At 42.9% G+C, this 27,794-nt stretch overlaps 4 protein-coding genes across 8 annotated transcripts in view; 3 read left to right on the top strand and 1 right to left on the bottom strand.

Moving 5' to 3' along the window:
* Window positions 1-700: 700 nt before the first annotated feature.
* On the bottom strand, window positions 701-5,485 carry pqbp1 (polyglutamine binding protein 1). Of its 3 annotated transcripts, none has more exons than XR_010324866.1 (7): window positions 4,718-4,785; window positions 4,403-4,514; window positions 4,165-4,265; window positions 3,296-3,463; window positions 1,994-2,057; window positions 886-1,653; window positions 701-847 (listed from the first exon to the last, which is right to left on the bottom strand). XR_010324866.1 is itself a non-coding variant. In XM_064304781.1 (7 exons), the coding sequence occupies exons 2-7, from the start codon at window positions 4,782-4,784 to the stop codon at window positions 1,485-1,487; spliced, it is 681 nt and encodes a 226-aa protein (XP_064160851.1). In that variant the 5' UTR covers window position 4,785; window positions 5,335-5,485; the 3' UTR covers window positions 701-1,484. The 3 variants fall into 3 exon arrangements, 2 of the variants coding, with proteins under 2 accessions (XP_064160851.1, XP_064160850.1); XM_064304781.1 differs by adding an exon at window positions 5,335-5,485 and having other exon boundaries at window positions 701-1,653; XM_064304780.1 differs by adding an exon at window positions 5,335-5,475 and having other exon boundaries at window positions 701-1,653; window positions 4,718-4,789.
* Window positions 5,486-5,580: 95 nt separating this feature from the next.
* Window positions 5,581-11,097, top strand: timm17b (translocase of inner mitochondrial membrane 17 homolog B (yeast)). The gene is made up of 6 exons (XM_064304783.1): window positions 5,581-5,756; window positions 6,647-6,746; window positions 7,540-7,603; window positions 8,585-8,713; window positions 9,474-9,584; window positions 10,147-11,097. Exons 1-6 carry the CDS (start codon window positions 5,731-5,733, stop codon window positions 10,230-10,232), a joined length of 516 nt encoding a protein of 171 aa, XP_064160853.1. The 5' UTR covers window positions 5,581-5,730; the 3' UTR covers window positions 10,233-11,097.
* Window positions 11,098-12,573: 1,476 nt separating this feature from the next.
* On the top strand, window positions 12,574-19,077 carry praf2 (PRA1 domain family, member 2). 3 transcript variants are annotated; one of them, XM_064305834.1, is made up of 5 exons: window positions 12,574-12,945; window positions 13,086-13,122; window positions 13,746-13,814; window positions 16,362-16,575; window positions 16,817-19,077. In XM_064305834.1, exons 1-5 carry the CDS (start codon window positions 12,920-12,922, stop codon window positions 16,954-16,956), a joined length of 486 nt encoding a protein of 161 aa, XP_064161904.1. In that variant the 5' UTR covers window positions 12,574-12,919; the 3' UTR covers window positions 16,957-19,077. The 3 variants fall into 3 exon arrangements, with proteins under 3 accessions (XP_064161904.1, XP_064161905.1, XP_064161902.1); XM_064305835.1 differs by lacking the exon at window positions 13,086-13,122 and having other exon boundaries at window positions 12,575-12,945; XM_064305832.1 differs by lacking the exons at window positions 12,574-12,945; window positions 13,086-13,122; window positions 13,746-13,814 and adding an exon at window positions 14,937-15,586 and having other exon boundaries at window positions 16,358-16,575.
* A 1,253-nt stretch (window positions 19,078-20,330) lies between these two features.
* Window positions 20,331-27,794, top strand: part of LOC135238129 (voltage-dependent L-type calcium channel subunit alpha-1D-like) — a 48,663-nt gene continuing 41,199 nt past the window's right edge. The window contains 4 exon segments of the mRNA XM_064305836.1: window positions 20,331-20,712; window positions 24,014-24,308; window positions 25,092-25,197; window positions 26,590-26,729. Of these exon segments, the coding sequence (XP_064161906.1) occupies window positions 20,691-20,712; window positions 24,014-24,308; window positions 25,092-25,197; window positions 26,590-26,729 (563 nt within the window). The 5' untranslated portion in view covers window positions 20,331-20,690.

Below are 27,794 nucleotides of genomic sequence, written 5' to 3'. Positions count from 1 at the left end.
GCAGAGATTATGTAGAAGGGAGATATTGCAACTGCATGAACAGCGGGTTGTCAACATTCAGCTTAAAACAGTACTTGAACTTGATTAACATTCAACAGCTTTGAATAAATTTAAATAATCAACATAACATTACATTTCACAGTAGGGATGTAGCTTTGCCAACTGGATGCTGAAAATAGTGTTGCCTACTCGTACAGTGTGTGTTGCTAACGTTGGTTGTTTTAACTTGACAGACCATTGTAACCACATTGTTCATATCAATGTAAATGTAGAGAATTTCCTCAGAGAACAGGCTACTGTATCAAACTTTGGCCAGCTGCTAATAATTCATGCCACAGTGCAAATATCCACAGTATCTCTCCCTCACGTAATCAACATAACATTAGGCTTCACAGTGGGGATACAGATAGCTTTGCTAATTTGATGCTGGAAATAATGTTTTAAACAATTGTAGTCACATTCACATCCATGTAGTTGGCGAATAGATAATTAACTCAATGTTGTCTCAGTAACATTTTCTGTCTTGTGCATTCTAAGTACCACCCCCCTTCAACTGCAAGCTGCCAGCATGACATTAAACATTACAGCAGCTGCTTTGATGATTTTAGAAAAGCATCCCAAACCCCCAGAATTTCTTTGTCAACCACTCCCACCCCCCAGGAGGTATGTTTTGCTCAGGTAAGCTGGAAAGAAGCTCAGACACATTTGAGTTCTTTTTATTTAAAAGCTTAATTCACACATGCCAATAAAGATATGGACAACAGCATTAAAGCAGGTAATAACAAGAGTATCAACAGCATGGGTGTCAAACTCCAGTCCTGGAGGGCCACAGCGTCTCCTGGTTTAACTCCAGCCCTGGGGAGCCGCAGTGTCTGCAGGTTTAACTCCATTCCTGGAGGGGGCGCTGTGTCTGCAGGTTAACTCCAGTCCTGGAGGGGGCGCTGTGTTTGCAGGTTTAACTCCAGTCCTGGAGGGCCGCAGCATATTTGTGGTTTCCTTTCCATCAGCTGCCAGTTAAGGCCTTGAGAGCAAGGTGTGCAGGCTCTTTACCCAATCAAGGACTTAAATCAAGCACCCATGTTGAAACACACCAAAAGCCAGCAGACACTGGGGGCCTCCAGGACTGGAGTTTGACACCCCTGATCCACAGCACAATTCATTACCAAGAACACTTTCCTTAGCATAGCACAGTGGTGCATTTGAAACGGCAGTTGACAAAACGTTTCGCAAATGTTGCTGTGTACTGCAGAACACCACCAGGAGGCACCTTCTGACCCAATTCCACTGCTGAAAAGTCCACTCAGCATTTTCAAACAACAAAACAATTCCCAGTCACGTATTTTGTCAAATATAAAAGTATAAAGAACGGTTCCACTGTAATGAGGTTTATTCTGGACTGCTTCGTAAATAACCTAATGCAGTTTCCTTTCACTGTTAGAACTTCGCATTTTACTGCTAAAAAATGACAAATATTTACAAATATACTACAACATATCTGCTTCCCTCTCCTTAAGCTTGGTGAGCTCGGCGTTGGCCCTCAGAACGGCCCCCGGGCTCGGATACGGCCTCTGCTGGAACAGGGGCCCCGCTGCAGTGGTGTCCGCTCCAGTCTTCGCTTCGTTCCGCTTGGGCAGGCCAGTCGACCACGTTCCCCTGGAAGAGAGAGAGGGAGGGCCAAGGTTTGTGAGGGGAAAAACTCGTTTAAACAGGGACTTTGGCCATTCTAAAGTTAATCTGTTTAAGGCCCATTTCATGTTCCCTAGCTGCTGAGGTCACAATGGCTGACTCATGATCTGCCCGTTTGGTAACAAGCAGGAGGTTGGATATCCTACTAAGGTAACCACCCCCTAAAATGCCACTCAAACCTGGCTCCGCCCTCCAACACTGAGCCATTTGCAGCTTAATCTTTGCCTTTGGGTTCTTTTTCCATTGCTTTTCACTGACTTGTGGTACTGCAGAGAGAGAGAGAGCGAGAGAGAGGGAGGGGTATTACCGGGGTGCATCCGAATATGCGCTGGGATCCATGGGGTCCATCTCCTCGGCCTTACGGTCCCTCCCTGAGGAAGAGGAGGGTCGGGTTAGGAACTCAGTATGCGAGGAGACTGTGGGCTCTTTCTAACTGCTTATTTTTAACTCCTTGCATCCTTTCCTAGCTCCTTAGCTCCACCCATCATAGGACACAAAGAAAGGAAGCGAGGAAAGGACGCAAGGACAGAGGAATCGAGGAAACGGGTATTGGGCAAATGGAACGTCCTTGCTCTTTCAAGCGCAAGTTTGAAGCCATGTCAATTACAGACGTAATGGCGAGAGGTAGATTTACAGGTCAGTCATTTATACGTCACGCATTCCCAAAAAAATACTTCCACAAAGTATTCACTTGTGTTTCCTTGCTCCTCCCTGTTTGTCAGAATAGCAAACCATGACACAAACTAATAGTTCTCCAATAAAGACATCATTTTTAATCATTCAGACACTGCGCTGAAAATCATATTTCTGAAGTTTGTTCCATAAAACATGACGATTACCTGGAAATGTCTATGAATATAGTACACGTAAATTTATTATTATCAAGTGCTATGGTAATTTTATCAAACCGGTAAAGCAGAGCCACAGAGTGCCACAGTGATGACGTGTTTTTGTAGGTTAACACAGACATTTTTTCCACCAAGGCTTTGCTCTATTGAAACAACAGCGGTTGTTACGTGCAGGCAGACTAGTATGGAAACTTGGTGGAATGTGACCGTTGTTGTAGATTCAATATATTGTTACAGTAACAATATAACTTGTTAGCAAATTACATTTTTAAAACACATAACAGCTTTGAAATTCACGGTTGAGATATTAATGAGAGTTATGTCGCAGAACAAAGTGCAAATCACTCTAAAGCTTGTGTTAACCACAGATCTTATTTTCTGCAGAAATCAAAATCCCTATGGGAAAAAAGCATTGGAAATCTAGAGGGATCCCATGGCTCAAAAATGCTAATTCACTTCCGGGTTTTGGGACTACAAACTGTGGCACTCTTTACAGAATCTTTACAGAAACTTTCCTGAACTGATGGGAGAAAGTGGCAAAGGAGCCACATGCTTTAACTGAACTGAACCAATCACTGCACTTCAGTTTAGACTGAACCAATCACTGTGCTTCAGTTCAAAGAGCAAAGTCTGAATGACAGCTGATTGTAGCTCCACTCCCACATTTTGAGGTTTATGAAACCGTTCCATCACTGCCTGTCCTCACTATAACCCAGCTTGATGCGTTGTGCCTGTGTCACCCCAGGACTCCAGTGCTGTACCTCTCTTTCCCTTCCCATAGGGGGCGATGTCGTCTCTGCGCTGCTGCCGCCTCTCCCTCACGTCCTCCCGGTCTCGGTCTCTTTCTCGGTCCCGGTCTCTGTCGCGGTCACGCTCCCTCTCCACCTTCTCAAACAGCTTCTCCCCTCGCTCCTCTCCTCCCTCGATCGCTACATAAGGTTAGGAGAGAAACAGATATAGCGCCATTAACAGACAGCCTGTCTCACAGAGCACACTGTATAGCGCCATTTATAGACAGCCTGTCTCACAAAGCACACTGTATAGCGCTATTTACAGACAGCCTGTCTCAGAGCACACTGTACAGCGCCACTTACAGACAGCCTGTCTCACAGAGCACACTGTATAGCACCATTTACAGACAGTTGGAAAAAAAACACATTTGTGCCAATCTTAACCACTTCAAAGGCAGTGCTGAAATGATTATCACAATAAACACAAACAATACTGGCTAGCAAAAAGGTAAGACTATGTTGTACACAACAAACCCTGATCCCTGAACATTCAAATGAATGCCCAATGCCAGAGACTGGGACTGTATAGTTCAGTAGAACCCCCATGTTTAGATATTCCCCGTGTAAGACATTCCCTGTTCGTCACGTAACCCGCGACAGCTTCACAGAAGAATGGCCGGTAATTTTTTCCGAGGATGCCCTGTTATCCATGAGCCAGCTTGAGCAGTCCCAGATTGTCAGAAGTTACTGTTTCATTACTTCAGAAAACTCGTTTTCACAGACATCCACAAAAAGCTGCTAGGTAGCATCATTGGGCAAGGAGATATTGATGCACAAAAAACTCACAGATTGACTGTTAATTCTCATTTACTCTTGCCTTATCTGGCATAGTACCGCACCTCGTAGTCTCTTTGCGGCCTTGGTAATCACAGAAGCAGGGTCATTCGGAGATAGCCAGCAGACTAAGTCAGTTTCCACATTCCAGTAATATGGTAGACCACTGAGGAGAAAAAGAGATAGACGTAGTTTTTATTAACGGTAGTGTGCAAAGACGTGATGAGAAACTGAACAACTGTGAGAAACTGGCAACAGTGCCAGGAAAACACAGGGCCTGACAGTAATGAAGAGACATCTTACCAAGCAGGGTCAAACACTTTGTACCAGTTAGAAGGTAAATTCTCAGATCTGGTGGCCTCGTAGTCTACGTTGTTGTCGTCATAGTCTTCAGCGATAATCTCTTCATCCGCTTCTAAAAGGGAAAACATGCTTGATATGCGCTGGAAACCGATCCCTGGCATTTTAAACTGGATTCTGAATGCACACGATAGACACAAATTACGATACACAATACATAAAAAGTGGATGTGCACAGCACACGTTGATTACCATTTTTGTTTTTGACTTAAATGCGTATGTGAGTGCGTGGTTTAACGAAAAACAAGGGTAAATTACCGTGATCAGACTGTTTTAATATTCCTCTCTTGGCCAGACGAGCCAATAAAGCAGGGGGCAGCGGCATCCTTGCTAAGAAAAAAAAAATTATTAAATTGTTTTATTTTTAAAATGACATCTCGCAACCTTCTAAATGATCGACCCAGCCAGACATAGACCATGTTCAATCAGTTTACGGCATATACTCTCTAATAAATGTATATCATAAAGACTGAGTTTTGAATCGCAGCACGCACACTCCTGTTTTCAGTAAACTTCTAAAACGAGGATACAATATAACTTTATGAAGCTAGTTAGGACTGCCAATTCTGAAGTTCAAAACTGACACCATCTTCATGTTGTAGCTGGATGAACAGGTAGCAAGCTACATTCGTACGAACTAAATAACTTTAATGCAACCTAAACTAAACGTCTTCAAACAGAAGAAATGCGCACTCTCGTGCAATTTTCCCATACATTATCCGTTCGCAGTTTACAACAGAGGCTAGCTCGGTAGAAAATAAATATTTTTGGGTTAGCTAGTCCCAAAAAAGGCTTAAACTCTAAAATAGTGAAACACAATTTCAATAAGTTCACGTTACTATAGAAATAGTGCATAAATGTTACAAAGTATTTACCTTTATTTAATGTAAGCAGGTAACTGCAAAGCGACTCAACGCACACAGACACATATGTCCCTTAAAAATGACGTATAATTAGGAAAGACGTCAACGTGAATATCACAGCCAATCGTCGTTCGCATGCGAAACCAACCAGAGTTCTGTTGTAGTATAGGTGCACCTCAAAACCAACTGTTTCAGTTAATACCAAATTAATTGGGTAGTGGATATGTGTTTAAACGAATGTCTATGTGTGATGTAAGTTAGCAATGACTGAATATGTGCAGCGGGTACATTAAACGGACAATCCCAAAATAACCACAACAACCATAGACACACATACAACAACCCCCATTTGACTGAACCCCTTATATCCGTCTCAGCTGAATGACCTCACATACCTAGCGGTCCAATATGGAGGAGTACGCTCGAGAGCCCTGGTAAATAAAACTGATACATTTACTAGCTGTCGTGCCGGACATGGATAGAATCTCGGAAGTTTCGTGTGTGAACGCATCATGTTTTCTCAGAACGTATTTTATAAATTACTCAAAGGTTGTAGTACAGGGAGTAACATTTATTTGTCCTTACCACTTAATTTTAGATCTAGCTAAATTGGTTGCATTAGCTAGCTTGTTTATCTTTTGAACTAGCCAGGTGTAGTGAAACAGTGAGTTTGACTGACGTTACACCGTTGAGTGATGTGAAAATACCTGCAAGAACACCGGGTTCAGGGCGTTGTCTGCCGCCTTGTTGTTTTAGCTAGCAAAATAAGTCACATAACTTCTTATTATAAACGTCTGCTTGTTAATAAAATGCTGTAATGACAAGCTGTAGTCACCCGCAAACATGTCCCTTATTGTTTACCTTTCCCCAGACACTATACCTGACAAGGGAAGCTGGGTTGTTGCTGACGAAAAATGCGTATTGTCCCCAATAACAGGTTTAACCAGTCATCCACGAGTTAACAAATTTAGTATATAAAGTCGATAGGAAAGTCTTAGTGGGTCGCCAACTGCAACTCTAAACTTTGTCGTGATCAGCTGTGCGGCCTGTCCTGTTCTGCCATGGTCGTGATACGACGTGAGATCATGAAGTGATAATATTGTTAATACAAAATGACCACATAAAATGATAATGTAATGAATCTCTCTTACGTTTTTAATATGTTTATGTATGCCCTCCTCCCTTATATTTTGGTACCAACTGTTTTTGCTCTCCTGTACCTGACTCTCAAATACACAATTGGTTCTGTTTCGTGTTTTCCCATATTTGTTTTTTTAAATGTCTTTTGCATCACACTGTGTGAACATTTGGTCTCTCCACCCAGTCCCTGGAGGATCGTAGATGACTGCGGGGGTGCGTTTACCATGGGGGCAATCGGTGGTGGCGTCTTCCAGTCAATTAAAGGCTTCCGGAACGCACCGATGGTGAGTCCCAGTTAATTCATGTCTGACAATGCATTTTCCACAGCTGGGAGCACTGACATGGAAAGAAAAGCACACTGGCATAACCAGCCCTGGTCCTGGAGAGCCACAGGGTCTGCTGGGGTCCCAAGCCCTGGTCCTGGAGAGCCGCAGGGTCTGCTGGGGTCCCCAGCCCTGGTCCTGGAGAGCCGCAGGGTCTGCTGGGGTCCCCAGCACTGGTCCTGGGGAGCCGCAGGGTCTGCTGGGGTCCCCAGCCCTGGTCCTGGAGAGCCGCAGGGTCTGCTGGGGTCCCCAGCCCTGGTCCTGGAGAGCCGCAGGGTCTGCTGGGGTCCTCAGCCCTGGTCCTGGAGAGCCGCAAGGTCTCCTGGGGTCCCCAGCCCTGGTCCTGGAGAGCCGCAGGGTCTGCTGGGGTCCCCAGTCCTGGTCCTGGAGAGCCACAGGGTCCGCTGGGGTCCCCAGCCCTGGTCATGGGCTGGCATTCAATAAATCAGTTGGGTACACAGTTATCTCACCTCACCTAGTTTCTCAGGTCTAAAGTCATTACTGATTTTATGGAGAAAACAAAAGTCAGTAGAACCTGTGGCTCTCCAGCTCCAGGGTCAACCATCCCCTGAACTGCAGTTGATTTTAACCCTGATGTAATCGCGTTTATTGCATGTGTTTCAGCATCTGTAAAGCCATGGGAGTATGGGCTGTAGTAAATTCCAGTGATGTACACTGTGATTGGAGGATGCTCTGTTAAAGGGCTGCAGTAAAATGTGTGGTTTTTGCTGTGTGTGTGTTCTGGTCCGTGCAGGGCGTACGCCACAGGCTGAAAGGCAGTGCCAACGCTGTGAGGGTCAGAGCTCCGCAGATAGGAGGTGAGAAATCCCGCCTTCTCTCTTCTGTCTGGTGCGTTCGGCTGCTGCTATAGCAACTGCCTCCTAGAAACGGGGGGTTGTGGTACGGCCCACTGTAGGGCAGATGAAGAGCATGTGTCAGAGGCCTTAATCCTCTTCCAAAAGGCGAGTGTGCAGGTACTTGTGCATTTGGCAATGTTTGCTCCCATGCAGGTGTACGTGTGCTGCCATGCATTCGTACAGGTGTGTAAAGGTGAGCACTGCACTCCACAAGTGTGAGTGTGCTGTACGAACTGAACAGACCTGGGACAAATATGTATTTGTTTTGGATTCAAATACTTTTCTGTGCTCTGTTGATCTTGCCTGGTGTAACTGAGCCTGCCAGTATGACCAGAAGGCATGGTTTGCACTTGGTTTGAGAGTATTTCATTGGTTCCAATATACCAGACAAGATCAGTAAAGCATAGAAAAGTATTTGAATCCAAAACAAATACGTATTTGACCCAGGTCTGGTGATGCATCAATGTGTGCTACAATTTCCCCAGCTTCCAGTTGTGCAGGAGTGAATCTGGGGAGTTTCTATGGAAATTGCTTTTCTGTACTTGCCTTTTGGAACAGTTTTTGATATGTCAGTCACAAACGCATATGCACTTCAGGTCATTTGAAATAATGAGAGTACAGCCTAGGTGTTAATGCAATAAGCCCAGATCCTAAGAGTTATTTTTACAGCTGAGTAGTGATATAACACATCGCGGATATGGTAATTAATAACTTTGGGTTTTTAACAGAGGCAGTGGAGATGTGACTGGATAAGACAGTGTGGTGCTGTTATATTACTGGATAAGACAGTGTGGTGTTGTTAGGAGATTGGATAAGGCACTGGGGTGTTGTTATGTGATTAGATAAGACAGTGTGGCTCTGTTATGTGATTGGATAAGGCAGCTGTGCTATCCCAGTGTGCAGTGTACAACACAGCGTTCATAACTCCTTTGTCCTCCCCAGGCAGCTTTGCCGTGTGGGGGGGTCTCTTCTCCACCATCGACTGCGGCTTGGTGCGTCTCCGTGGGAAGGAGGACCCCTGGAACTCCATCGCCAGCGGGGCCATGACTGGGGCAGTGCTGGCATCTCGCAGTCAGTCTGGGGATTATCTACTGCCGAAGCCCACCCCTGTCCTTCTCTACATCTTCTGCTCCATTACCCACCCCTGTCCACCTGTCTGTCCTTCTATACATCCTCTTTTTCACTACCCATCCCTGTCCACCTCTCTGTCCTTCTCTACATCTTCTGCTCCATTACCCACCCCTGTCCATCCCTCTGTCCTTCTCTTCATCCTTTTCACTACCCGTCCCTGTCCACCTGTCTGTCCTTCTATACATCCTCTTTTTCACTACCCATCCCTGTCCATCTCTCTGTCTTTCTCTACATCCTCTGTTTCACTACCCATCCCTGTCCATCTTTCTGTCCTTCTCTACATCCTCTGTTTCACTACCCATCCCTGTCCATCTCTCTGTCCTCTCTGCATCCTCTGTTTCATTACCCATCCCTGTCCACCTCTCTGTCCTTCTCTATATCCTCTGTTTCACTGCCCATCCCTGTCCACCTCTCTGTCCTCTCTGCATCCTGTTTCACTACCTTTCCCTGTCCGTCTCTCTGTTCTTCTCTACATCCTCTGCTTCACCACCCACACCTGTCCATCTCTTCGTCCTTCTCTGCATCGTGTCTGCCGTGTAACATTTTACCTGTTACTCCATTGGTCCTGGAAGGCTGTAGGGTCTGCTGGTTTTTCTTGGCACTCAATTGACCAAATAAATGCACTTTATTACAAGTTATAAGTTAATTCATCTCACTTGCTGGCTGGTAACTGTAGTTTCTCTGTCTGTCTCTCTCTCAGGTGGTCCGCTGGCGATGATGGGCTCGGCGATGATGGGGGGGATTCTGTTGGCTCTGATCGAGGGGGTTGGGATCCTGCTCACCAGATACACAGCACAGCAGTTTCAGAACAGTGAGAGACGGAGGGAGGGAGGGAGGGAGGGAAGGACAGGATTCAAGACAGAGAAGGAGGGAGGGAGAGGGAGGATAGAGGGAGACAGAAATGAGACCAGCATCTTTCTTAGAATGAAGGATGTTGCAGTTCACCAAGCTAAGTTACTGATGAGGGTATATTAGTGCTATGCCATGTTGCTCATGGGGAAACCATTGTCATCGCAGAGTTACAAAGAATACTCATTTATGAGGTTTGAATTTAGCAGTAATTAATGGGAAGTGTATACACAGTAAAATCTTCAGCGCTAATTCAACTCTTGTGTGTTTATAGGAGTCCACAAGGGATAAAAACATATTCTTCCTTTTAAGATGTCCTTGATCAGTGTAAAATATGCTCTATCAGTGTAAAATGCACTCTGTCAGTGTAAAACGTACTCTAACGTGACAGTAGTTGACGTAGCAATATCCATTTTATTGGGTTAGTACAGAGTTAACCGTTACAGTTATATGTATGAAATGTATGTAGACATTTGTAAAGTTAGCGGCTAACAGTACTTAATGCCTGTCTCTGTCCGCTCCAGTGAGCCCCCTTGTGGACGATCCCAGCCAGCTGCCGCCGAAGGACCCGGACCACCAGGGGGGCCGTGGGTTCGGACAGTACCAGTAGCACCATAGGCTAGAACTCCAACCTGGGCCCGTCTGTGCACTCCCTGACCTAATCAGTCTGACAGGAACGGGGAAGGGGCCACTGTACAGGCTGCTGATCAGAAGACACTAATCTGCACAGATCTCCCGCAGACACGGAGGCCGATTGCTATTCATTTGTATTTATTTGCACATTGATTAAGTGAGCGTAAGTGTGTCTGGCTCTGGGTTTGGACTAGTCAGTACTGTATTTTCATGTTCATCATACTTGTACAGCTGATATTGTTGTCCAGTATGTGAAGCTTAATCTCAGTTTGTAAGGAGGGCGATTCATCGTCAAGTTTAAACCTGTCTGTTCAGGAACCGTCTTTCAATACAAGCATTTAATGAATTTTATACAGGACTCAGGAATCATTTCTGTACTGAGGAATTAATGCATGAGTTTATACGTTTTTCTTCCCACAACGTTGGGCGCTAAAAATCTGTATCGTCAGGTTTTCGCCGTCCTGTTTGATTTAAAGGGAATTTGAGGTGTGATGTGCTATGCAATATAGATATAAAATCATGGGAAAAAAGGAGAGTGTTGTTGCTGGGTACTGTTCTGTTAACTGAAGCCTCTGTCTTTCTGCCACGGGGGTTTGAATATCCCAATTCCCTCGTTCTGTTCTCTAGTATTTCTTCTCTCTCTGTTGGCTCTTGTCTGTAAAAAAGCATCAGAGGAGGACCAGCTGAATTTTGAAATGAGTGTACATAATGTTTATCAGTGAGTGTAAAGTCACCCAACCTACAAAAGATACGTATTATTGTAATGTAATTTTGATTACTTTATTTATGGTACAGCAAAGAAAAACAATGTTTTTAAGGAATAAAAGAGTTTCATGGTGAAAGTTTGGGCCTAGTTGTTTTTATTCTGTCCTATTATTTTACACCCCACAACCATTCTGAATGTCTATGTGTCACCACATTTTACCTGTTTTCTCTTTGACCAGAATCTGGTGGACCACTGTATACTTGTTTCTACAAATTCATTGTAAGACCCATTCACTCAGCGTTCTTAAGCTTAATGGAGTTTTAAATGTTGTGCCAGTAATATCATAGCTGGGTGTCATCAGCTACATGGCACTAAACAGGGATTTTATTTTCTCTACAGTTTTAAAGTGCAGACGTTAGCAGGTAGGTGAAATGTTTGACGGTCCCATTCCATTTTCTGTTCTTCCCCCAGTCGCAAGTTCCTTGAAGCACACAATGATGGATGAACTATCGGAGGCTTCTGCTTTTTAAAAGTTATTTTTTTGACTCAGCTTTCCTTTTGTCCCGAGCGTCCTTTTAACAACTGAAAACCGCAGCCTTTCTTGCTCTGAAGCATCAAACAGATCGATGGCACCTAATTCTGGAATATTCCAGCATAGCAGCATCTTCTCTGTTCCTGCCACACCACCCAACCCCACAGATTCAATGGATTATATCTCAGTCGTACAGGTTAAAGTGCATACGCTGTTGATATGGGATTTCTATGTAGGACAACTTTTTTGCATTTTTTGTTAGTCTGATTAGAGTTAATTGTGATGCTGATGAGAAATAATTTGCAAATGAACTTTCTGTTCCTAGGCAACTGTTTCTATTGCGCTCTGGAACCTCCTTTTTGAAATCCTGTCGGTATCCAGGGCGATCATGTGTGATGACGTATTGCAGATTGTTACAAAGTGGCACTATTTCAGAACTGTGTAATTTTTTCATCTGAACATTATCTCTTTTAATCCTGTTTTACAAGATTCCTTTGTAATTACTGTTACAGTTTAGTTTGGACTGCTCTCCTTCATGGTGTAATGTCCTCTCATTCGGTATGGTCCTGGTGTATTGTGCCGTGTAGTACAATCAGACTGCATGTGCTCTAACTGTAGTATACCTTAATTTAACAAGATAGGTCAACAGAACTTAATTACCTTTTTGTGGTGACAAGGAGAATAATTCTTAATTTTCATTCAACAGGATTGTCTCTGATCTCATTGCTCATCAGTGAAAAATTACTGAGTGGGGAAGGGAAGCTGCAATAGTTTGAAATAGTATTTCAGTAGATAACAGCTGTAATAATAAAACAGCTGTTTTAGTAAATCTGAAGAGACCTGTGAAGGAGTAGTCTTCGCTTTAGAGACAAGGGGTGTGTTTTTGCTTTCTCCAGATATTTTAATTTAAAAAGGTTTGTATAGTGAGCTTTAATCACCATTTTCATGAACTGGGCTTAGGTGCACATAATGTATTGCAGGTGACTGATTGGTTGGAATGTTTCTAGGTGTGTCTAATTGTGGGCCTATTTAAGATCAGCTGTGTGGCTTAATAGGGGTGATCTTTTTGTCACTATTGTTTAGGTAGTATGCTGGTAAAACGTTTGTCAATTTTTTTTTTCATAGCGTGTCCAGATAATTTAGATGTAAATGTCCTACAACTATGTAAAATCTCAGTGCCTGCATTTCTGACTTATGGGTAAATAAACTGTTTTATATAAGTTTCAGCTCTGGTAATTTTAGAAAACCTTTGGTCGTCCGAAGAATCGGTCGGCTTTGTGACAAGATCGTGCAGCCCAGAATCACGAAAGAAGCTCAACCAAGTCCAAGTTAGCCGAGTTCGTCACACGGTATTACGGGGAGAGGCAAGAGCAATGCGTTTCCCTTTCAGGAAGCGAGTCATTCTCATGTCAAAAGATGACGAGCAATGAAAATTGCAGACCTTGTCAATGCGTAAGTATACGGATAAACACTGCTCCATCTCTCCTTGATGTTAAAGAACGGTATTTTGTCTTCAGTCGTATTCAATAGATTGCATTATCGCCATGAGAAATGATTTATGGGCTAGGCAATAATTCTCTCCATCTCTCTAGCTGCAAACCCAGCGATGCCAGGAGGTCTTGGCAGCAGGTCAGAGCTAAATACAAGAACATATTTCAAAATGCTAAATGGCTCAAAAGCTTCAGTGTATAACTTGTGAAACTTTGCCAAGGCTCTCTGATAAACCAGCCCTGACAGAATAAAGCGCCCTAAATCACTTCACTACAGTGCTTTTGTGCATTAGTCTCCAATTATTTCAGGTTTTCCCTGTCAGTGGGACTTTGAAAGTTATGATCAAATAAGAAGCCATGACAACGAGCTACATCAAGATAACGATACAAGTGCTGGATGTAGATAAGTGTAACTGGAAAGTGCTAGGGGAACAACATAGAAGGATACCAAAGAGCCGTCCTAGATTGGGAGTGACCTGCAGAGTAGAGAGTCCAGGTACAGTCTGAAGAGATGCGTCTTTGGACCATGGTGTGAAAAAGGGCTGGGTCTGAGTGGTTTAGAGGAGTAACTAGCTGTGGTTCTACACAAATGACTTTGCTTTCTATGTTAATATATTTTACAATACTGTGCATGTTTCAAGTGCTCTGACCCTGGTGCTGGCAGCTCCAAACATTGACCTTTCTTACAGTGTACATGTGAGTGAGATGATGCTCAACAACTGGGACACCAGTACATATTAAAGCTGCTCCTCTCGTGTACAGTTCAAGGGAGTCCCATGTCGCTTTTTGAGCTGCCGACACGAATGCCATCAAATCTACAGACGAAGGTACCTTTTTAAAGCAGATGGTCATGTACACCGGAATCACCCGTGTTTTCTGGCTGTATAATGAATTTGCAAAGAAATGACTGCATGAATGTAAAGGTATGGGTCTGTAGAGTAAATTGATACCCCTTTTCATTTGGTAACAATTTTTAGTTTACTCAGTCCTTCGGATGAGACGTTAAACCGAGGTCCGGACTCACCGTGGTCATTAAAGACCCCATGACACTTCTCGCAGAGTAAGGGGTTCCCCGGTGTCCTGGCTAAATTCCCAACCTGGCTCTCAAAACTTGCCACCGAATCATCCCGTGATTTAATTAGCTAAAAAAAAAAATGTTCTCCCCCTTAGCTAATTTGTGGTGAGAATTCTATTGAAAAATGGCTGCCATGCATCACCCAGGTGGGTGCTACACATTGGTGGCAGGTGAGGTGAGTTCCCATTCATCCATTTAAAGCACTTTGAGTGTTCAGAAAAGTGCTATATAAATGCAATCATTCATTCATTTATTCATTCATTAGTTTTGGCAGTAATCTGGTATGCAAATGAGCCAGTACTGAACTGACAGTGTATGGCAATGCATGGCTGGGCTACACTAAAACACCAGCAACAATTACTGGGAACATGATTTTGCAGAAATGATTGAATAATCTTGAAGATATGGGTTTGTAGAGTAAATGTACACCCCCTTTAATTTGGTAAGAATTTGTAGTTTTTGCAGTAATCTGGTATGCAAATGAGCCAGTACTGAATTGACCGTGTATGGCAACGCATGGCCGGGCTACACTAAAACACCACTGGGAACGTAATTTCACAATTGTGACTGCAGTGTTAAAGATATAGGTTTAAATATGAGAACGTAATGTGCAATTATATCCAACTGTATTAGTAACAAGAGGGAAAACGATAAAATCGCACTTAAGAAATCAATGCATTTACCGAGCTTTTATTTTGAAATACTCTAACCGAAAGTCTCCAATTGTTGCCAGCAACAATTACCAGCTTCACGGAACTGTTTGAAATGGGACAAACGGAAATGCATAAATGGTGCCAGCGGATGTTGTTTGCTTCACAGATACCTTTGAACTGTTATTTGGGTTTCCCAAATGTTCTTGTACGGTTTCTTACAAGTGCGGTTCACACATCGAGGTATTTCACAGAGGTCCAGAAGTAACAAAATAATGATAATAAAAAAAGAAATAGCTGTCCACAAGTAGCTGCTGCGTGATTAGAACGATTCAAACATGCATGTATTTCTTTATTCTAAAAGCCTATTGCACTTCTATTAAGGTATTTCCTAACAATACTCCTGAAACGTGTTAGTATATGTGCAATGACACATAGGCACGCACATTCTAAGGCCATTCATACATTATTGGCTTTTGCTAAATAAATTAACATACTTTCGGTCAATCGTGGAAGCAGTTTATTTGAAACTACCTGTCCCAGGGTGAACCCAGGTCATATAAATCATGGATTGGCAAATGTAGCCAGAATATTTGGGAAGAGGAACCATCCATGTTATTCACAATTCAGTTCTAGCCTGGGTATGAGCACACCCCGATCCGGCGTCGGTACGTGCTTGTTTTGAACCTTTCCCTGAAGATGGCGGACGTACAGCCGCCGCCTCTCCGGGCTCTGGATGATTTTCTCTTGGGGTCAGCCCGGTTCTCGGTACCAGATGTCAAGAATTTGGAGCGATGGAATAATCGGATTATCAACAACTTGCTTTACTATCAATCCAACTATTTCGCGTCAGCCGCCATATTCCTGGTTATAGTTGGGTAAGGATAAGTGCCACGCTTTCCTGTGGCTAAATTAGCCTTTTCTTTTCTCTTTTTTTGCTAACTGATGATGTTTTTGATTGTGCTGCAAAGGAACCCACTATATAGGCTAACGCATTATAATTTCTAGCACCTAACAACATGCAGGTTGGCTGGTCGCGGTCTTCCTTTGTGAACGCTGTTGGTTTAATTCAAATAGCTAACTTTGCTACTGTTTTCCATTGTAATCTGTGACCACCCTGCGTCAGACACTGATTTATTTTTGCTACTATCTTCCTTTCCAGCTAGCAGACTAATGGTCAGTGGCAATTAACGGAGTTAACTTGAGTCGAATAAACTAGATAGTTCTGTACTGTTGACATAGTGTCTGTAAATCAACGCGAACCTTTTAATTCCTGCCACTTGGGTGATGACATTGTTTATGTTTTCTGTGACGTGGCCTAAATAGCTTGCAACCTGCTAACTTGGTTTTGAACAGTCTATGGGTTTTGAACATGTAAATATCGCTAGCCAGAAAGTGTTGTGTTTCAATAGTCTGTGCTCTCTCTGCTTAAATACTGTGCTGTCTGTGCTTTAATAGACTGTCCTCTCTGTTTTAATAGGCTGTGCTGTCTGTTTCAAAAGTTTGTGCTGTTGGTGCTTTAATAAACTGAGCTATCTGTGCTTTAACAGACTGTGTTCTCTGTGCTTTAATAGACTTGCTCTCTGTGCTTTAATAGGCTGTGCTGTTTGTGATGTCGGTGCTTTAATAGACTGTGTTCTCTGTGCTAGGTACTTCCGGCCGCTGCAGCTGCTCCTGGGCGCCCTGGTGGTGGTGCTGGTGTTCCTGGGCTTCGTGTGGGTTGCGGAGAACCAGGCGGCAGTCCGCCGTTTCCGCCGCACCCACCCGGGCCTCTGCCTCTCCGCCATCCTGGGCGGGGCCTACCTGCTGCTGTCTGTGCTCGGGGGCGTGGCCGTCTTCCTGTTTGGGATTGCCTTCCCGATCCTACGTCAGTATTCTACCGAATCCTGTTCACCCTTAGCCTTGCCCTGACCCAAACCCCAGCTCTAGCTCTCCTCTTTCCACTCACTCGGTAATGAATCGATTTATCGATTCCTGAAAATGTTTTAGGTTTAGGGTTGGGTTTGGCATTAGAGATGATGATGATGGTGGTGGTGTAGGGAGTGCCATAGGTATTTGTCCACTGCCTCTGTCTCTGAGGACTCAGTGACTGCGACTCTTTCCTGCAGTGATCCTGATCCACGCCTCGGTGCGTCTGCGCAGTCTGAAGAACAAGCTGGAGAACAAGCTGGAGAGCATCGGGCTGAAGAGGACCCCCATGGGGCTGCTCCTGGAGGCTCTGGGGCAGGAGCAGGAGGCTGGCTCTTAGGCCCGGGGGCCAGCCAACCAACAGAAGAGGAGACAGGGGTCAGCCAATGGGAGGAGATGGGGACCAGCTGCCGTTTTCCAAGAAGCAAGCCCCTCCCACAACCCTGTCAGGAAGATCTCCGGCATCACAGGTCACCGGCTCTGGTGGCGGTGGCACTCCATTAATTTTTTTTAAATGTTTTATTTTTAAATGAACTGTTGCACATCACAGTAACTGTAAGGCATTTGGGTCAGCACAGTAATCACACTCATGGGGTCTCTGGTGTGGCACCTGCTCTCTTAAACGGTGGCATCTGGTTTCTTAAATGGTGTTGGGTCAGAGCACAGACCGTCTGCTGGAGGTTTTTGCCCAGAACTAGGAAGACAAAACTCATTAACTGTGGAGAGTGCTTGAAGCACACTGCTAAATTGTCCAGAAGTTCAGTAAATTATGAACAGATATATTTTCTCCCGATAGTCAGAGAATCTTTTAATGACCCTCTGTTTTCAAATGGCTTCTTTTCATGATTCACAGTGAGAGTGTGAACCACATTTTCTGACTGTTTCACACATTTAGATTTTCACCAAAACGTTTCACTGTAGAAGAAAGGTGTTTACTTGGTTAACTTTATGTTTTGTATGGATTTGAAGGATTCTCTACAGAGATTGGCTTTGGATTGTATCTGATCTTCTTACCATACACTAGTCAATGTGTTGTATTGAATGTCATCATTTTGAGCACAGAGCTTGTAAACCGTATTGGTTCAGCTGTGGGTTGCAGCAGCCAGACAGATTCTGAGGACTGTGAAGTTTTTCACATGACACAGATGCAGAAATGATTTCAGAGAGCAATTTTGGTGTCTTGGAGCAAAACGAACTTACAGCTACTAATGCCATTTTTCCCCACTCATACTACGGAGCTGTTTTTGCAGTTAGATCTGAAACAGCTCTTCCAATGCGAGTCAGATTATGTAGTCTTAGAAAGTGCCAATCATCCCAACAATTTTTTCTGAAAAAAGTTCTAGACTTTTGGGTTGAACTTCTGTGATAAGGCCTATGTTGCTTACACTTTTTTTAAAATGCATGTTTATTTAAATTGCAAAGTGAGATAAATATACTCATATCTTTGTTCATGTTAAGTGTCTCAGTTCCCCATTCTCCAATAGCTCAGTAAAATGAGAAGTTTGCACACTGAATGAAAGTTGTGTGGTGTGTGCTCTGGTGTTGAACAGAATGGAGGGAAGTTTGTCTCTGGTCTTTCATACTGGACTATTACATCTTATTAGACACTTAAATCCTTAAGGTATTATTATATAATGCTATTGCAGTTAGACACAGCCACATTTATTCTTTAACCAGATTTATTGTCAAGATGGGTGAAAAATTTAAGTGTACTTTGGTATTATTAATCTGTTGGATGGGTTCCTACATGTGGGAGGGTTTTGCCAAGATTTGTCTGGAGGTGAGTGAGTAGTATTCATGTCAGAAATGAGATTGTAAATTGTTTTCAGAATGTTTTGTGTAAGCTGGTCAGAGTTTAGGAACAAGACCTGGGTCAAATACGTATTTGTTTTGCGTTCAAAAACTTTTCTGTGCTCTATTGATCTTGCCTGGTTTAATTGAGCCTGCCGATATTGAGAGTATTCCATTGGTTCCAATACGCCAGACAAGATCAGTAAAGCGTAGAAAAGTATTTGAATCCAAAACAAATACGAATTTGACCCAGGTCTGTTAGGAACCATGGACACTGCATCATAAACATTGTTGGGTCGTATTCTACTGTGTTTGGATTTTGTGTTGGGCTGTACCGGAGAAGGCATCAATATGCTTGGCTTTATTATGCTGACATACAAAGGAAGGGGCCAGAACATATGCTCATATGTAATGTATTTAAACCATTTTACTGTTGACTGATTTTACATTATTATGAAGGGCCATTTGAAGTAATTTTAGTATTTCTGATTCATGTCAAAATACTAATGGCTGCCTTTTACTTGCAAAAAAATGGCACTTATTAACGCACATTTGTGTTCTTCATGCAGTGCATTATTTTGAAAAGTTTTCAACATTGCCTTGTGTATTCTGAATCTGTTTTGTCATGTCATATACATGTTGCAGGTGATAAAATGTATTAATACAGAAAGGACTTTGCATTGTGATTTGTGGCGGTGCGTGATGTTTAACCGAATATTAGCCAGATTCACCAGAAAAGATGTCGGGTGCTTATGTAAAGAGACTGCACATGTGCTGTAGTTTATCTAGACTGCACTGTACTTTACATCTACACTGTACTGCAGTTTATCAGACTGCAAAAATTCACACAAGAATAACCGTAATCCGCAACCGTTTCTTAAAGGGTCACTTCGCATTTTTACACTCAGGTCCGCTGCGCTACTCATCACAAATTGTGATTAACTTCATTCCCCCCAAAAATCTTACTCTGCCTCCCGATCACACCGGTTTACATCCGGCACTGCCTACACTGTATGTAGGCCTGTGTATGTGTACGCATTCACACAATCTACATTTATATGCATTACTGTTATCACTTTCTCATAACAAACACTTTGCAAATAGAAATTATATCTGAAGAAAAACACGTTTTCAACGTACAAAAATGCCACGATACTCACACATACACACCACTATAAGTATATTAACTATTAACCCTAGTACAATCTAGGCCTGCCATTAAAAGTACTGATATCAAAATTACGCGAAGTTACAATAAACAACATTGGTTACCTTAGCTAACACAAATGAAACATGCTGTATTCCAATGCTGCTACCCAATGCTTCCTAAATTCTTTGGCCCTGTGTTTTTTCGTCTTACCATGCGAAGAGAATGTGGTCATTAATGGCAGGCCTACATTTTGCTAGTGTGTTAATGACTTGCAGTGCTTTGTATGCGTGAATAACTTGACATTTTTGCACGGTGAAAACGTGTTTCTCTTCAGATTATGAAATATCACAACAAACACTTCCTTCTGTATAAGTGATTTTCTTACTGCATAGAACAAAATGACATGTTAGCTATGTTTGTATGTGCGCGAAAGGACTTTACATAAATATGGCCAAGAATGTCTACTTGTGTATGACATTTTATTTTCTTTATCGACTAGAATAGGTGTACGATAGGTTTTCATTAACCTGTGTTTCTTTTGCATTGTAGTAGTATGAATCGTTTAAGGAAAATAATATTTAGCATTTCTACACTAATAAAATCATCTTGTTATATACGGAAATACTAACAGAAAATAGCTATTTAATTCCCCCTTGCAGTTTAGTCTCCTGTAATAAAATTCCGCTCTGTAAATCCAAAAAATAGATTTACAGAGCGGATATTGACTGGAATTTAACCTGCTTCTCTACCCCTCCCTTTTCACGCGGCCCTTTAAAGCGCAGCACTAGCCTCTAATCCTCAACAGGTGGCTGAATACACCTAGCAGCAGAGAGAGGATAGACTTAATGCTAAATCCTTTTCAGATTTTTTATTTAATAACGTATGTAAGGTTATAATAAGTGCCCATGCGTAACTGTTGAATATTTTAAATTCAGAAAGGAGCAACGGGATGCCGAGCAGGTGCGGATGCAGGGTTTCCCTGAAAAACGTAACCTTGTAAGGTGCTGGGTTCCCAGCGTCACTTCTTTGTAATATGTCAGAACAATCTACGCTGAGACTGAAGTTCTGCGATAAAGTGGAAATCTAGTTTTTCTTGGAAAGGTAAAACCAGCACCCTCGTGCTGAATTTCAACATGTATGAACAGAACAACAGAGGTAAGTAGCCTACTAACAGTCTTTGACAACTGAGCTTACTGCGTCAAATTACTTTATCTGCTTGTTAGCTATCTATACAGAAAGTGTGCATTGATGTATAGCGAAGTAACTCTTAAACGGTATATACCCGTGTTCACCTGCAAAATTAACGATCTGGAAACCGAGGCGGTGCATTAAACCAGATCCGCCTGCTTGCAGTTTCAGCTCTATCGATAAGCACCAACAGCGTTACATCGCCTCTATTTTATTTGTTGAACTCAGTCATCCTGTCTTGTTAGATAGTGGTGAACGTTTTGGTTCTCTGTCCATGCATGGCGCAGTACGCGTCACCTCGTATGCATGGGAAAACAACCTTTGTTCAGGGTGCTGGAACTGTTTCTGTTTTGTCAAGTTAACACGTTAATATAAAGGCATCCCAGAGTTTTCCTGGCGTAAGGGCAAATGGAAACATTCGCGATCTTGGAGACATTCGTCACCACCATCATAACTAAACCACTGCTTCTAGAATGATCGAACTTTTTAATTTCAAGTAGCTTGGGAAAAGTAGCGTATATTTAGCAATTATCGGCTATTGTGATCTGTTTCATACAAAACTTTGTTATTCATAGTAGGGAATATTCTTTTATCATATGCATTTATACACGTCATTAGTATACAGTGTGCTGCCGGATAGATGTCCAGTCAGTGAGTTAACAGGTTGCTTACAGGATCTTTCGCGCTGATCACACTAAATTAGGTCACAGATGTCCTCAGCAATACGGCAAGTTGCGCATTGCCGCGGCATTAGATGGCGCCCCCTGGAATGAAGGGTTTTAGACTACTATAGCACTGTATACACATGTATGACGTTCAGATGTCATAACAGATGCCACCCATTTAATATATCGTTTTGTATGTGTTACTGTACTGTAAAATTATTATTATTATTAGCCTACATGAAAGCATCGAGCATATTTCTGTGTGGTGATGTGAGGTTCAGTGAAGTACTGTATTGTGGGATATTATAGAGCACTATAGTGAGGTGTGATGTGGGTTACGTTACAGCTTAATGAGTTTTAATGTGGTATTATGATCTACCTAACAGTAAAATGAGGTTTAATGTGGTATTATGGGATACGTAACAGTAAAATGAGGTTTAATGTTGTATTATGGAATATGTAACAGTTTAAGGAGGTTTAATGTGATATGTGCTACATAACAGTAAAATAAGGTTTAATGTAGTATTATGGGGTATGTAACAGTTTAAGGAGGTTTAATGTGATATTATGTGCTACATGACAGTAAAATGAGGTTTAATGTGGTATTATGGGGTACATTAGAACATGAGTTTAAGGTGGCATTGTGGGGTACACTACACTATAATTAGGTTAAATGTGGTGTTATGGGGAACATTGCAACATAATGTGGTTTAATGTGGTATATTTGGGTACATTAGAATATGAAGATTAATGTGATATTATGGGGTATGTTATATCATAAAAAACACGTTTTCAACGTACAAAAATGCCAAGTTACTCACACACATAAGACATACACCATCTATAACTCATTCATTCAGACTGCCAAAATCCAGGCCTGCCATTAAAAGTATTGATATCAAAATGACGCCAAGTTACGGTACTACAAACAATATAGGCTATCTTGCCTCACCGAAATGAAATAAGATGTATTCCGAAAATGCTACCCAATATTTCCTCAATTCTTTCAAGTTTCCTTATGGAACGGTATATATAACAGTCGGTGTAAAGCAGTAGTTGTTAAAGTGGATGGTTAAGTATTGCACTAATGTGCTTTTCTCATGTTCAGAAGTAGTAGTTATAATTATGAGTGAGTCATGATGTTAAATGTAATGTTTTAATGCGGAGTTGCGGAACGTACATGCGTAGTAATTGTTTGTATGTGGCTAGATAGAGAACAGGGTGAGGTAACATGAATGTAGAAACGAGGCGTTTGCTGATAAGGTTTTGTACGGTAGCCAAGTGAAGAAATATAGTTAGTAGAAATTGCACAGTGGTGAACTGGTGTAACTTTTTAATAGAATTAATACATTTGCCGTCATGAAATGCATATGGGTGGCCGTGAGTGAGTTTTGGTACAGCAAATATAAGCGTAAGAAAACGTTAGTGTAAAAGAGGAAATTATCTGCCTGAGGGCGAGGCGGGATTCAATCCTTCAACCGGAGGTTTACCAGTCTGTGACTTTGTTAGTGCAGCACCATGACATAGCTATGCAATGCGTGAAATATCATTAGCAAACCTGTCCGTAGTTTTAAAGAACACAGGCCAGTAAGCACAGAAGAGCTCCCGTTGAATCCATATGGCTTTGCAATATTGTAGCCGGTTAATAACTGAACGTGCAGACGGTACGTCATAATGCAGTGTATACGTTAGGTGAACGGCGGGTAGATATGGTGCAAAAGCAATAATTGAGAAGTAGTAGACAATTATTAGTGAGGGTAAAAGCAGGTTAAAGAATTGTTTCTACTGGGCTTGAACCTTAGACCCATGTTTCCAAGACTGTAACCTTGCCCACTAGGCCACAGGCAGACTAGCTGTTTAAACTGGAAATGTTTCAGAGTAAAAAGGTATGGGTATTTTGCGTGTGTATGCAAGTTTTTGATTGGGTTGTGTAGGTGAAGATTTGGTTGGTGTCGGTAAAATGTCCAATGGGGAGACATGTTGTTAGTGGGATAGGCAGCAGGAAAAATAAGAATGAGAAGAAGAAGAAGAAGGAGAGAACACAAAATCCCCTTAGTTTGGGGCTTTATTGTGTGGACATGTGAAGTTGTTTATGAAATCTGTCTGTTGAAATGGGGTCAGAATGTACAGAATTTAATGTTTTTAAGGGCTGAGTGTCTGTGGCTGTTGTGGTTATTTCTGTGGGGAACCCTGAAAAGTGCCGAACTCTCGGTGCTGTATAGGTATGGGGCATGCCCCCGCCAAGGCGTAACTTGGCAGGATGGCATACCTGCCATCCCAATAATAATGAGGATTAGTGTGGTGTTATGCAGTACATTACAGTATGGTGAGGAGTAATTAGTATTATGGGGTACATTACATTATAATAAGGTTTAATGTGGTATTAATGGGTATGTTTAATTAATTGAGGATTAATGCGGTATTATGGGGTGCATTTTAGTATCATGAAGTAGTAAATTTGCTTTGTTTTTCTCCTACTTTGTGACATGCCATATCCTCCCAGCCTCATGGCTAAATTATTTTACACTTTCTCCCCCCTCTCTCCCTCCTTCTCTCCCTCCCTCCCTCCTTCCCTCTCTCCCTCTCTCTGCTGTTGTAACCAGCTGGCCAGGACTGGTTCGCCGGTGGTGGAGAGGGAGGGGGAGGGGGAGGGGGAGGGGCGGAGTTCGCCAAAAAGAACCCGTGGCAGGAGATGGATGAAAATGGCGGTTCGACGCTGACGCGCTCGGAGACCATGAACTCGGCCGCCAGCTCTGCCGCCACGCAGCGGCGCCGGACGCAGTACGGGAAGAAGCAGGTGCAGGTCGCGGGGGCGGGGCTACGGGCCCCCCGCGCCCTCTTCTGCCTCACGCTCACCAACCCCATCCGCATGGCCGCCCTCGCCATCGTGGAGTGGAAGTATCCTTTCCCCCCAAATCCGGAACCTCCCCCCCCCCATTAAATGGCATTATATTTTGAAACAGACATTGCTATTGAGTTTTTTTTATATGTACATTTTTAAAGTTTTGAGAGCCACAAATGCTGGTCCTGTTTCGGACCCTCAATGTCTGGTATCTGTTAAGGCACTGTTCCAGTGTGTGGATGGGCCCCACAATCTGGTATGTGTTCCAGTGTGTGGATGGATCCCATGGTCTGGTATCTGCTAAGGCTCTGTTCCATTGTGTGGATGACCAGAAGCACAGCGTCTCAATCCCTCTATAGCGACCCCTGCTGACTCAAGCTGCTTCAGGACGGCTGTGTGAAAAGTAGCAGCTGCTGACATCACGTGTTTCAGAGGAGAAGTGTCACTTTCAAGAAGCAGTGTGCACTGATGTACTCCGCACCGAAGTGATTTCTGATCTTTGTGTCACCTTGTCCGCAGACAGAAAACACTTTCTGTGCATCCAAGTTCTGTAGCCTGAATGTTTTTCTGTTTTCCCGTTATTGTATTTTTAGGGAAACAGGAAATAGTTTGGGTTGGCGTTCCCGGGAATCTGTTTCCTGGCGTTAAACGCTACTTGTGAGTAATTGTATTGGTACTTGTAAGTAACAGTACTGGTACATTGGGGTAACAGCACTAATGCTCAGGAGCAACAGTACTGATACTCTCTTACCATTTGCTTTGTGTGTCCTTTGCACCTGTAATTACCGTGGATGTATGTACACAGCCTTCGCTGTTCCACCTTAACCGCACTCTCTCAGGCCATTTGATATCTTCATTTTGCTCGCCATCTTTGCCAACTGTGTGGCCTTGGGTGTGGCCATTCCTTTTCCTGAAGAGGATTCTAACGCAACCAACCATAATTTGGTGAGTCTGTAACACAATCTGCCATCACCTGGTGAGTCTGTAACACAATCTGCCATCACCTGGTGAGTCTCTAACAACCAACCATAACCTGGTGAGTCTCTAACAACCAACCATAACCTGGTGAGTCTAACAACCAACCATAACCTGGTGAGTCTGTAACACAATCAGCCATCACCTGGTGAGTCTGTAACACAATCAGCCATCACATGGTGAGTCTCTGACCCAATCAGCCATCACCTGGTGAGTCGAGTCTCTAACAACCATTCATTAACCGGTGAGTCTAACACAATCAGCCATCACCTCCACACACATGCATGCGCACACAGACGCACATGCACACAAACATGCACACGCACAAGCATGCATGCACACGCCCACAAAGTAAAATTTGATTTATTGCATTGAGCAGAATTATTCAATTTCCAAAGTGCTTTGAAGTATTGCAAATCCCTTTTCTCTCACATTCTCTCTCTCTCTCTCTCTCTCTCTTACACACGCACACACACATACAAAATACATAAAGAGAAACTGTTCTACAATTCGGACTGAGCATCTCTCTCCATCTTGGTTCTGTCTTTGTTTTGACCTACTATTAGACAGCTCTCTGATTACATAAATCATCAGACTGGTGAGGTCTATCTTTCAAAAACAGACTTTTTCCCCCAAAAGTTCATTGTCCTCTTTGCCAAAAGGCTGTTTGAAATTAAATTTCTGCCAGTGAATTGCAAGCCTTGGCACTCTGGGGAGCAGATTTCAGATCCTGGCTCTTGCAGGATGAAATTTAACCCTGGAGGGGTTGTCGCTCTGTCGAGTGGAATTAGTGTGTCTTAGTCATGGGGTTAAAAGTTTGGCAATCTAATTAGAACCGTGCTGGGGCCTTGGGTCAGATCAGCTTAACTGGCTGGTTGCCACGGTGATCTGTGTGCTGAGAGACCTGGTGCACCGTACAGTTATGGAGAAAAAAGAAAGAAAACAAAAATCTAAAATTGATTAATTTTTTTGAACTTGGGAGAGGTGCAGTATGGGCAGGGCCTTTGGGCTCCAGTGAGCTGTGGGGTGGTTTTCAGATCAAACAGCTTGCTGGCTTCCTCTCTTCTCTCTGACCCAGGGAGTGGAGTGTTGTGCTGTGGATTAGGGTCAGCTCAGCTGCACTGCTTGTATGTCTAGCCTCTCGCTATGTCACATGCTTTGGGGGCGTGGCCATGGAAGAGGCCGTGATGTCACTTAGCATTCCAAAATTAGCAGAGAAAAAAGCTAAAATAAATAAATAATGATTTTAGACATTTCCTGTTTGTTAAATATTAACTGAATGAATTGTCAGATGGTGCTATTGAATAAACGGAAATGCTTTCCAGTTATCTTCTTTCTGTGTTTTCCTCCTCTCGTCTGTAGGAGCAAGTGGAGTATGTGTTTATGATCATCTTCACCATTGAGACCTTCATGAAGATCCTGGCCTATGGGCTGGTGATGCACCCCAGTGCTTACACACGAAATGGCTGGAATTTGCTGGATTTTGTCATCGTCATCGTTGGGTATGCTGGTCTGTCTTTTCCTCTCCCTCTTCTTCCCTGCTTCATCCTTCTCTCCAGTGACTCTCCTCCTCTCTGTTGTTCATCCACACAACAGATGCTTCACTTTCATTATTTCCTGCTTTCAGAAAAGAATATCAGGTTTGCAGCTGCACTGAGAACTGATTGTTCTCCCTCAATTTATTAACCTTTTTTATTACACTTTACTATCCTGTTTTATTAAAGATTACTATCCTGCTTTATTAATGAGTATTTGGCTCTTGCACGAACAATGGCTTGCACAAGTAATAAACTGTGCAACAGGTCATAGACCTGTTGCACATCCTGCTGGTGTTTGAGGCCGTTGTGAGAATTTGAAAAGCTGCCAACAATTTGAGAATGGCTGTGATAGGGTGAGGTCTCTTAGTTTGGTCTTTGAACTCACTGAAGAGCTCCAGCATTGATTGTGTATTACATCAATATCTTTGAACGATTTCTGACTCTTGAAGTCCCAATAAAGATATTCTGGGATGGAAAATCCATTATCTCACTTGCCTAATCTGCTGCCTCTGCTGCATGTGCCTTGAATAGATGACTGCAGCCACATAGAATCCACAGCATTAACCACAGCCAGGTCAATAAATGTTGCAATTAAAAACCATCTTCAGTATTTTATTTGCATTTACAATACGGCAGATGCCCCAACATGGTTTGTGAATTCAGCACAATGCTTTGTTTGCATTTTACACTCCCAGAATACTGACTGCAAACACCAAATTTACATATTTATGAGGGGCTGAGGCACATCTACTGTTGCACATTGTGTGTTTGTGAGCAGTTCCCCTTTCTCTAGGATGAGGGTTGTGTGCTTGTGAGGGAACAGCATGAAGAGTGTCTGCATTATCCAGGTGTCTGACCTAATTAGCTCTGTTGAGTTGTGATCTGATTAAAGCATTAACCACTGGGGCAGCTGATGCCTGTACATTAGTCTCCATGGGTCTCACAGTGAACGGGCTCCTCTGAACCGAAGGTTTTTCTCCAACAGTGATTTTTCTCCTTCCACATTCTCACTCTGCCCATTGGTTTTGA

Source organism: Anguilla rostrata, chromosome 13 (assembly GCF_018555375.3).
Source record: "Anguilla rostrata isolate EN2019 chromosome 13, ASM1855537v3, whole genome shotgun sequence".
Lineage (NCBI taxonomy): Eukaryota > Metazoa > Chordata > Actinopteri > Anguilliformes > Anguillidae > Anguilla > Anguilla rostrata.
This window is presented reverse-complemented; position numbering and strand designations above follow the sequence as displayed.

Bases quoted from the DNA above. Each gene is read 5' to 3' on its own strand.
- praf2 (XM_064305832.1), top strand. From the start codon at position 15,408: ATGGCGGACGTACAGCCGCCGCCTCTCCGGGCTCTGGATGATTTTCTC. The intron at 15,587-16,357 runs GTAAGGATAAGT...TCTCTGTGCTAG, and splicing joins ATATTCCTGGTTATAGTTGG to GTACTTCCGGCCGCTGCAGC. The intron at 16,576-16,816 runs GTCAGTATTCTA...TCTTTCCTGCAG, and splicing joins GATTGCCTTCCCGATCCTAC to TGATCCTGATCCACGCCTCG.
- timm17b (XM_064304783.1), top strand. From the start codon at position 5,731: ATGGAGGAGTACGCTCGAGAGCCCTG. The intron at 5,757-6,646 runs GTAAATAAAACT...CTCTCCACCCAG, and splicing joins GAGTACGCTCGAGAGCCCTG to TCCCTGGAGGATCGTAGATG. The intron at 7,604-8,584 runs GTGAGAAATCCC...TGTCCTCCCCAG, and splicing joins CAGAGCTCCGCAGATAGGAG to GCAGCTTTGCCGTGTGGGGG.
- pqbp1 (XM_064304781.1), bottom strand. From the start codon at position 4,784: ATGCCGCTGCCCCCTGCTTTATTGGCTCGTCTGGCCAAGAGAGGAATA. The intron at 4,266-4,402 runs GTAAGATGTCTC...TTTTCTCCTCAG, and splicing joins AAAGTGTTTGACCCTGCTTG to TGGTCTACCATATTACTGGA. The intron at 3,464-4,164 runs GTGCGGTACTAT...AACCTTATGTAG, and splicing joins GGCCGCAAAGAGACTACGAG to CGATCGAGGGAGGAGAGGAG.